The sequence below is a fragment of the Mytilus trossulus genome, chromosome 14 (genome assembly GCF_036588685.1).
Source record: "Mytilus trossulus isolate FHL-02 chromosome 14, PNRI_Mtr1.1.1.hap1, whole genome shotgun sequence".
NCBI classification, from domain to species: Eukaryota; Metazoa; Mollusca; class Bivalvia; order Mytilida; family Mytilidae; genus Mytilus; species Mytilus trossulus.
In genome coordinates this window covers 25,796,869-25,807,400 of record NC_086386.1, presented here as the reverse complement: position 1 = coordinate 25,807,400, position 10,532 = coordinate 25,796,869, and the positions used below count along the sequence as shown (strand labels likewise).

The 10,532-nt window shown below is 34.0% G+C and overlaps 1 protein-coding gene across 1 annotated transcript; it reads left to right on the top strand.

Moving 5' to 3' along the window:
- The first annotated feature begins 1,687 nt into the window (after nt 1-1,687).
- On the top strand, nt 1,688-9,305 carry LOC134696724 (C1q-related factor-like). The gene is made up of 3 exons (XM_063558649.1): nt 1,688-1,951; nt 6,737-6,821; nt 8,574-9,305. The coding sequence occupies exons 1-3, from the start codon at nt 1,700-1,702 to the stop codon at nt 9,005-9,007; spliced, it is 771 nt and encodes a 256-aa protein (XP_063414719.1). The 5' UTR covers nt 1,688-1,699; the 3' UTR covers nt 9,008-9,305.
- The last annotated feature ends 1,227 nt before the right edge of the window (nt 9,306-10,532 follow it).

Genomic DNA, 10,532 nt, shown 5'->3' with positions numbered 1-10,532 from the left:
ACACAAAGAAGGTCGGTTAGCAGATATATATTATTTGTTAATATTTTTTTTAATTATTTTGATACTGATCAAAGCCCGGGATAGTAAACAACACATTAAAATGAAACTCATTCATATTCAATTTAAATAATGTCAACGTTAATAAATGGACACAAACAGCCAGGACATATATATGCAACTAGGATAATCAAGTGTTATACATTTGGTTTAAACTTTAATTCTTTTATCTTTTTTTTAATTTTAAAGCTTAGTAATATAATCTCTTAATTCAATTCCAAACCACCATACTTATATCAAGGACTGTCAAGCTAAATAGTCAGCCATCGATGTCAATGATAACAGAAACAATGGATTACACAAATTAATATCATAGATGTACACATAACAAATAAAAGAAAAATCAGTTATTAGGTCCGAGACCACAATTGTCGTCCCTTGATTTTCGTTGTTCATAGTCCCTAGTGTTAACAGTGGGTTACTTGCCATTAATTTTTATACCCCTTCAAAATTTATTTCTCCATGTCTAATGCCTCAAATTTTAAGTAGGGGAGTGAAATTACACCGTAAAATAAATTGGGTCCAGAATTTTAATGGAAAGAAGTGATTTGGTCCAGGTGAAAAAGGTTGAAAAATAGCACTTCGGAAGCTGTCAAAAGATTTCAAGACGCCCTAAAGATAAAATTGTCCATATTTTGAGTTAGAGACGATGAAGTTTTCTATAATTTTGATATAATTTGTCCCAAAAGTAGTACAACACACTGTAAAACTTTCATTGAGAAAGCGCAGGTGGGATTTTTTAAATTTTCATTTATGTTCTAAGAAATGCACTACGAATTAAATGTGTTCTCGGACCAACTGTCCCAGGCAAAGATTACCTTAGCCGTATTTGGCAAAACTTTTTGGATTTTGGATCCTCAATGCTCTTCAACTTTGTATTTGTTTGGGTTATAACTATTTTGATATGAGCGTCACTGATGAGTCTTATGTAGACGAAACGCGCGTCTGCCGTACTAAATTATAATCCTGGTACCTTTGATAACTATTTACACCATGCACTGGGTCAATGCCTCTGCTGGTGGACGTTTCGTCCCCGAAGGTATCACCAGCCCAGTAGTCAGCACTTCGGTTTTGACATGAATATCAATTATGTGGTCATTTTTTATAAATTTCCTGTTTACTAAACTTTGAAATTTTTCGAAAAACTAAGGTTCTTATCCCAGGCATAGATTACCTTAGCCGTATTTGGCACAACTTTTTGGAATTTTGGATCCTCAATGCTCTTCAACTTTGTATTTGTTTGGGTTATATCTATTTTGATATGAGCGTCACTGATGAGTCTTATGTAGACGAAACGCGCGTCTGGCGTACTAAATTATAATCCTGGTACCTTTGATAACTATTGAAATTTAAAAAGCATCAGCTTTATATGAATGTACAGAATTTTTGTAATTTACGTTAATGTGTAAATTAATGCAATCAATGTTTGACGTAATTTCTAGCCCTTTTTTTTTTTTTTTATAAAACAAGCTTTTACTAATAGATATATCCTTTACGTTGTTTACATGGATATTTCAGACTAGATTACTACTAAATCAGTTATCTGTTCGTATTATACTACTATCAGGAATGTTCAATGATATATGTTTCATGCCTTATCTGTATCACACTTCTGGATGTCTTTCAGTAATCGTAAACAAAAATGGCCGCATACATAAGTTCTTACATGTTCTGGTTCGGAATATTTTCATTTCTTACTCTTAACTGCTGTAAAGCAGCCGAGAGTAAACGACTTCTGATAGACGACCCAAGCTATGTCCAATCACAATTTCATCAGATAAATATTGATATTCAGGACCTAAAGACAAAGCTGGCGGAGAAAGATATTAATCTGATACAAATGCAAAACGTCATTCATGGGCTTGCTGATAGACTTAATCAAAAGGATAACCAGGTACAGATATAAAGCACAAATTCAACAATACCTTAGAAATGTTTTGTAAATTAAATCTGTGTCGTTTTACCCAGCCAAGCTCTTCCAATTATGATCGAGCAATGCTATTCTTTTTATTACACGCCTTCAAAACGCTCCTGAAAACATCCTCTTACCATTGACCTACAATGATACGATCTCATAGACTAACTGATTATATCAAAATTTGTTTTGCTATGTAACAAGCTGAACAACAAAACCTGTTTTAAGTTATACAACATTTTTAATCATGTTAAAAGATACATTTTTTTGCAAATATAACTTAACTGCTACTTATAAATCTGTTGCACGCTCTGTTTGTGAACTATTTTTATTATTTATCTATTTGTGAATCAATTTTAAACCTGGATGGCTGCAGACGCGACAAGAACCCGTTCAAATCAAATACGTTTATCATAAATTTATAAAAACAGTACACATTGCATATTATTTCTTCTTTTATTTAAAAATCATGAATTTGTCGTCTGCTTATTTCATGTATTTATCATTCTACAAAAAAAAGTCATCACGGAAACAGTGAAAATGACATTTCAGGATTCGCACATTAAATACACTGATACACTCACCCCTGTATTTGAGGGGATGGATATGGGATGACTCCTACTTCTCTCTCCCTTACATTTTTTTTTGTCAGTGAGGCATAGATTATCCCTTGTTTCATACCCTCTTCAAATGGTTCCCGTTCCTGTAATTAAGAGGTGAACATGGGGTAGTTCCTTTTACTCTTTTTGTGAAGCGAATAATTTTTCTATTTAATTTTCCTCATCACCTGTTTTCCATACTTATTTACTTAGTCCTTGCTATGCCTTATGACACATAGGGCAAGGACAAGTTTCCTCCACTCTTCTCGATTGTTAGCTTTTCTTTCCACTGTGCCCCAGGTATATCCTCTTTCCTTTAGCTCATTTTCTATGGCGCGTCTCCATGTTGTTTTAGGTCGGCCTCTTTTTCTTTTCCCTTCTGGTGTCCATCTTAGGGCTATTTTGGTCATGTCATCAGATGGTTTGCATATAACATGACCAAGCCACCTCCATCTTTTTTGTATCAGCAAAGTCTCCATATCGTTGATGCTGGTCATCTCATGTAGGTCTTTGTTGGAGATTTTGTTTGACCAACATTTTTTCATTATCTTCCTCAGGCATGTGTTATGGAAGCTGGAGAGTCTGTTGATATCTTTCTCAGTCATTCTCCAGCACTCGGAGCCATACAGGAGTACATAGAGTACACAGCTGTTGTAGAGCCTGAGATTGGTCTTCTTTGAAAAGGCTTTTGTTTTCCAGATGTTGCCTAATCTAATGAATGCGGATCTAGTCTTTCCTAATCTGATCTTAATATCTCTTTCAGCAGCAGCTTCTGTTATACAACTGCGTAGATACTTAAATGAATCAACTGTATCCAGCTGTTTCCCTTCTACATATATGACAGAATGTCTCTCCGTATTGAGGTACATCAACTTTGTCTTTTTGGCATTGATCCAATCATTTTAGCTGTTTCTTCAAGTTTTTTTATCTTCTCCTGCATATGGTCTTCGGTATTCGATAAAAGTGCTAAATCATCAGCACAGTCTGTGTCATCAAGGGTGATACAAAGTGTTCATCTCAGTCCAGTGTTACTTTCTGCTAAGGTTGTTCTAATCACCCAATCAATAGCAATTATGAACAGCACAGATGACATAACACATCCCTGTCTTACCCCTGATTTTACATGGAAACTAGTGTCAGCTTTAGAGTTGTTGGTACATGGGGAAATGTATAGAACTGCTTGATGAGTTGCACTATCTTACTTGGTATTTCATAGTTTCTTAGAATTTCCCAAAGACTCTCCCGGTGTAAGCTGTCAAACACTTTTTCGAAGTCCACAAAATTTACCAGTACTTTTCCCTGCCGCTCATGACACTGTTCTAAGATGTTACGTAGGACAAATATGTGGTCTGTGCAGCCTTTACCTTTTCTGAAACCTGTTTGTTCTTGTCTTAGTTTGTTATCCACAGCCTCTATAATTCTTGATATTAAAATCATACAGAAGACCTTACTTGGAATGGATAGTAAGGTGTTACAGTTAGTAAAGTCTCCTGATTTTGAAATTGTTTTGATGTTGCCCTTAGACCAACTGTTAGGAAAACAGCTTGTTCTCATATTTTCTGGAATACTGGATGTTAAGTATCCGCTGCTAGCACTAGATCAATCTTAAAAAGTTCTGAGTTTAGTTGTTCTATGCCAGGTGCTTTTTTGTTTTTCCAAGCTTTTAATGGCTTTCTGTATTTCTTGTTTTTTATGGTGGATCTGTGTCTATTTCAAGGTCTAAGGAATAATTGCTAGATTATCTGGATCTTTTCGATTAAGATCCTCTTGAAACCTTCCATCTCAAATATTGATCTCGTTCTGTTGTTAGCATATTGTTGTTTTTGTCCTTAATTGGCATATTACTCTTTGCTTTTTTACCACTTAGTTGTTTTGTTACTTGATAAATCTGTCCCATTCTCTGATTTGAAGCTGTACGATTTGCTTCTCTTGCTAGGTCTAACATAAAATCTCTTCTGTTCTTTCTTGTTGCTGTTTTTACCTTTACCTTGTTGCATTCTGTATACTTTGTTCTTAGCTTTTCTTAAATTCTCCAAGAATGTGTTTGACAAATTTTGTTGTTCACTTCTTTTCTTTCATATATCAATTTCCAAGTTTCCGGTGTTATCCATTCTTTGTGTACTTGTCTTTTGAATCCTAGTACCTTTTTACTGGCTTCAGTGTATATTCATCTTTGTGCTGCCATTCATCATTGACTGGTATTGTGGTTGTGTCATCAGTTGTGAGGTTATCTTATAGCTGAAACTTTTTCTTTATTTCCAGTTTAAAGTCTTGCTGGATTTTTGGATCTTGCAATTTACCAACATCAAATTTCCTTTTCACGTTTATATAAGTAGAAAGCTTATTAAGTTTTAGTTTGATGTTTGCAATAACTAGATGGTGGTCACTAGCAACATCTACACCCCTCATAACGCGTACATTTTGCAATGATCTTTTCCACTTTCCATTTATAATGATATGGTCTATTTGGTTTTTGTTTCTACCATACGGAGAAATCCATGTCACCTTATGTATATCCCTATGAGGGAAGATAGTACCCCCTATTACTAAGTTATTAGCACCACATAAGTCCACTAAACATTCTCCATTGTCATTGATTTTGCCACATCCATATTTCCCCATTACTCTTTCATCCCCGGTGTTATCATTTCCAACTTTGGCGTTCAAATTTTCTATTTAACTATCCTCGTCACCTGTTTTCCATACAACTCCCAAATCCCTCCAACCCAACTCCTACTCATTCTCAAGCCTCGATTTAAGAATTATGTCCATCTCAGGGGCGGAGTGGAAGGTTCGAGGATTGGAACCCCCTTTTCTCCTGGGTGGGGAATCCCTAAAAAATTGGCGGGATACACCCGCTAGTATTTGAAATCATAGCTGGTATATGTACAATACACTACGGATCTTCCTCACCTGGTCCCCGTCCCTATAATTGAGGGATGAACATGAGGTAGTTCCCACTTTCATCACCCTTTTGTTTTAGGAAGCATTTTTTTTCTATTTTACTACCCACGTCACCTGGTTCCCGTCCAACTCCCACTCATTCCCAAGCCTCGATTCAAGATCAAGTCCACCACAAGGGCGGATTAGAGAGTGAAAGGTCAAAGGGTTGAAACCCCCTTTTCTCCTTGGTTGGTAACGTACCCCTCTTCAAAATGGCTGGATCGACCCGTTCGTACTTGTTATCATAATTGATATATGTACAACACTCTAGGGATACAATATTTAATATTTGAATCAAATAGGAATATAACAGCTTAATAAAATCTTCCGTATGAAAGACATTAATTGTCATCCACAGTCAATCCGTATGATGACCATAATTTTTAATATGTACCACTACTACAGCTAACAGTAACCGTTATATAGACTATTGAACATCGATAAAAAAAATGTAAAAAGAAAGGAATATGTATGTAAGTACAGCTTGTTCAACAATTACTTTGTTCCGTTTATACATACATATAGGAAGATGTGGTGTGATTGCCAATGAGACAACTCTCCATCTAAATAACAATTAAAAAAGTAAACCATTATAGGTCAATGTACGGCTTTCAACACGGAGCCGTGGCTCATCCCGAACAACAAGCTATAAATACCCCAAAATAACTAGACGTGTAAAACCATTCAACCAGGAAAACCAACGGTCTACAGGCATTTCGTACAGCTTTACACAATGTGATCTCTCACACTTTAAATCGTCCAGACCGGACATAATATGCAGAAGAGTCGAATCGATGGTGAATGGGTATTCTGAAAAATTACAAATTCTAAGTATCATATAATAAATCAAATGTTACGTTTCACAGAAGTGGAGAGAAACTCTATTTAAATGTTTTTTAATATAAATTCCCTGATGGATATTTAATGATTAATTATAAATACCCTGATGGAGAGCTTAGTCAATTCTTAAATTGAGGGGTGTAACTGCAATGGAGAAATTTGCATTGAGTCGTCTGCAATAGTCAAATTTTCTACCGGGATATAAAATTTCGAAGATGTGACCTATTTGTTCAAATGAATATTTCTTTTGTTTATATTGTTGTTTATATTGTTGTTAAATAGTATGGTTAATTTCTTCTTTGCAATGCAGGTATATAAACATCCAAATGAGCTAATAAAAGTATATCTTTGTATGTATTTTGCAATAACCTCATTGTTACAGGTAACTGCACTACAAACGTCCTTAGACGAGAAGACGACACAAATCCAAAACCTCACTGGGTTAGTCCAAAGTTTACAAAACCAAGGTACGATCGACAAGAAATAAAATATGATGTCCGCTTTTCAAAATGCTAATTTGCATGATTAGTTGTTTAGAAATGCATCAAAAAAGATTTACAATACAATTTGGTACTAAATTTTCTGTGTATTCTTTCTTCATATCAATTTCTATTTTTCTTTTTTTACATAACATCTAAAAAGGAGATGTTGGATATCATTATATCTCAATAAGGATTTGTATATATTCACTATACAAATCCTTGATCTCAATGAGATAAAAAAAAAAAAAAGAAGAAAAAAAAAAAAGAAGAAAAAAAAAAAAAAAAAAAAAAAAAAAAAAACACAAACGGCAATGAAACAAAAATATATATTCAAGTCCATTTGTGACCTTCAACAATTAGCATAATTTTTAAATAATATCACAAACGTATATAGTTTGATTTCAAGAACAGTTCAGAGATTTGTTTTGGATTTATAGATATGTGGCGATAAATGTGTATTATTTTCTAATATTATTTTCTTATATTGTTTAACATTTCTCACCAGTTTTATACTTTTGTTTTAATATTTCATCCCTTATTTTTTATTAACTCTATGTTTACATTGTATCACATATCAAATTCATTCGTTCATTGTGTGTTTATTTGTGTTATTTGATTGATTTAAGTCATTCCAATTGATATTTTATAGTGTGACTTTCTATGTTGTGATGTTTCAGAAAAGAGAGAAGGTTTGGTACCATTGAAACGTTTATTCCAAATTGTTTGCAACTGTCCTAAGTTTTATATAGATTATATAGATTATAACAATTTAAAAAAGTAAACCATTATAGGTAAATGTACGGCCTTCAACACGGAGCCTTGGCTCACAGCGAACAACAAGCTATAAAGGACCCTTAATTAAAACTACTAGTGTAAAACCATTCAATTGGGGAAACCAATATACAAAAAAACTATATAAGAAAACGAGAAATACGTATAAATTACATAAACAAACGACAACTGCTGTACATCAGATTCCTGACTTAGGACAGGTGCAAACATATGCAGCGGGATTAAACGTTTTAATGGTATCAAACCTTCTCCCTTTTTCTGAAACAATAGCATAACATCACAACATAGAAAAACACACGATAAAATATCAATGGGTAAATACAATTGAGAATGGAAATGGGAAATGTATTAAAGAGACAACAAACCGAGCACCTAAAAAACAACAGCAGAAAGTCACCAACAGGTCTTCAATGTAACGAGAAATTCCCGCACCCGGAGGCGTCCTTCGGCTGGGCCCACAACAAATACATACTAGTTCAGTGATAATGAACGAATAAATTTGATCTGCGATATAATGTTCCTTACATAAGTTTACAATATTCGAAATTTTATGCTATTTTCATTCTAATGCATCAGCATCATTGCAAACATGTCGCTATATGTAGCAAATGAAATGTTGTAAATGCTCGTTTGAAAGATATATAAACATTCTAATATCGACGTATAATAAAGAACAACGATCGCGTTTAAAATAGATTCAGCAACAGTAAAATGAGGTAATATGTACAGTAGTTCTTTTAGGAATATATCACTGAAATTTCTGAAGATATGGTTTTTTTACAATTATAGTGTTCACTATTGGTCTTATTAAGTTTAGCAATACATTGCATATCGATAAAGGAGCATAATCTGTTATGAATAAAAAGTGATTCTTTTAAGCGGTCAAAATTACCCTTCAGTTATTTGCAATGTTTTCATTAATTATGATGTTTTTTTTTAATAAAGCTTTAAACCTGGAAACAAAGAACACACCGATTGCATTCTACGCACATCTACAGTCAAATATAGCACTTTCTGGCATGAAAGCGCACCAAACAATAATATATAACACGGTTGACCTAAACATTGGAAACGCATATAATAACGCCAATGGGTTGTTCACAGCGCCTCTTCCGGGAACTTATGTCTTTGGTATTGCAACTGGTACAATTGATAATTCTCATGCGGTTGTAGAATTAGTATTGAATGGTGTCGTTAAAGATGTTTCTTGGGCAGATTCAATGGACCATAACGACCGTGCGTTTGCCACAACTTCCACACCACTGACCATCAAAGCTGGAGATATTGTGATGGCAAGGATGGGCAATTTTTTTGGTGGAAACTCGCTAGAAAGTGATCAGTATATTCGGTGCAGTTTTTCAGGCTTTAGATTGTATTAATTTCGATTTTCGAATTCAATAGTTTACCCAAAAAAAAGGAAATTCCCAAAAGAACTATTTGTCATGAAGCTATTCTTCTTGTGCGTTTCCCTCATGCTGATTATATATATTTTTTTCATAGTTTACTTATATCAATTAGAAATTGTTAAAAATTACTGTTTTAACTCCTTCGTGCAAAATTGACCTTAAATGTAATTAAAAATAAGAGGCAAAAGATACCAAAGGGACATTCAAACTCATAATTCGAAAATAAACTGACGACGTCATGCAAAAAACTGAAAAAAGACACAAAGACTAACAACAGTATATAATACACAACAGAGAAAACTAAAGATGGAACAACAAGAAACCTACCAAAAACCGGGGGTGATCTCAAGTGCTCTAGAAGGGTAGATAGGTGTTCCACATGTATCATCCGTAGTGTTGCTATTCTTTTAAGGCTTATTTATTGAACTATAGCTCATATCAATTCTACTTATTTATAATATATCAATGCTTTCAAATGAAAGGGTATTTCATAAGGTAAATACAAGAAACACTTCGGACACATGCAATTTACAAGAGTTATTATTATTATAGGACATTAAATTTCTAAAAACTTAAAGAATATGTTTGTGTTACAAGAGGTTTATCATGTTTCAAGTATAAAAGGTAAAACCTTATACTTGAGACCACTCCAGGTTATTAATGAGGTTCGTGTTGCTCAGTCTTAAGTTTTCTATGTTGTGTTTTGTGTACTTTTGTTTGTCTTTTTCCATTTTTAGCTATGTTGGTGTCGGTTTATTTTCGACTTATGAGTTTGAATGTCCCACCGATCAGTTATATAATATCAAATTTACACCTGAGCTTAAAAGTTGTATTTTGAACAACATATGAGACAATAGATTAATTGGAACAGTTCACATTAAAAATTAATTAGTATCAACGAATTGAAAATAACGATCTGTATTCTTGTTTTATATGGCTGAAATGGGTTTCCGTAAAAAATAATTGCAAACATACAGAAGTCACTGTTGACATGATATCAATAATGCGGTAAATTTTTATAAATTTCCTGTTTACAAAACGAATTTTTCAAAACCAAGGATTTTCTTATCCCTGGCATAGATTACCTGAGTCTTATTTGGCACAACTTTTTGGAATTTCGGAACCTCAATGCTCTTAAACTTTGTACTTGTTTGGCTTTATAAATATTTTGATATGAGCGTCACAGATGAGTCTTGTGTAGACGAAACTCGCGTCTGCCGTACTAAATTATAATCCTGGTACTTTTGATAACTATTTAAGTTTGCCCTTCAGGTGAACGCGTTGTGTTCATATATTACCATCTCACCGTAGCGCAGTAAACAAATCTGATGTAAAACAAACCGTCAACCACTCAATTACAAAATACTGACTTTGGACAGGCACATACATAATGTAGCGGGGTTAAACATGTTTCCTGGTGCCACAATTTCCCTCAAACCTTGGACATAAGTTTTAGTACAATTTGAAGTTTTGAGTAACACCCTGCTAATGTACCATA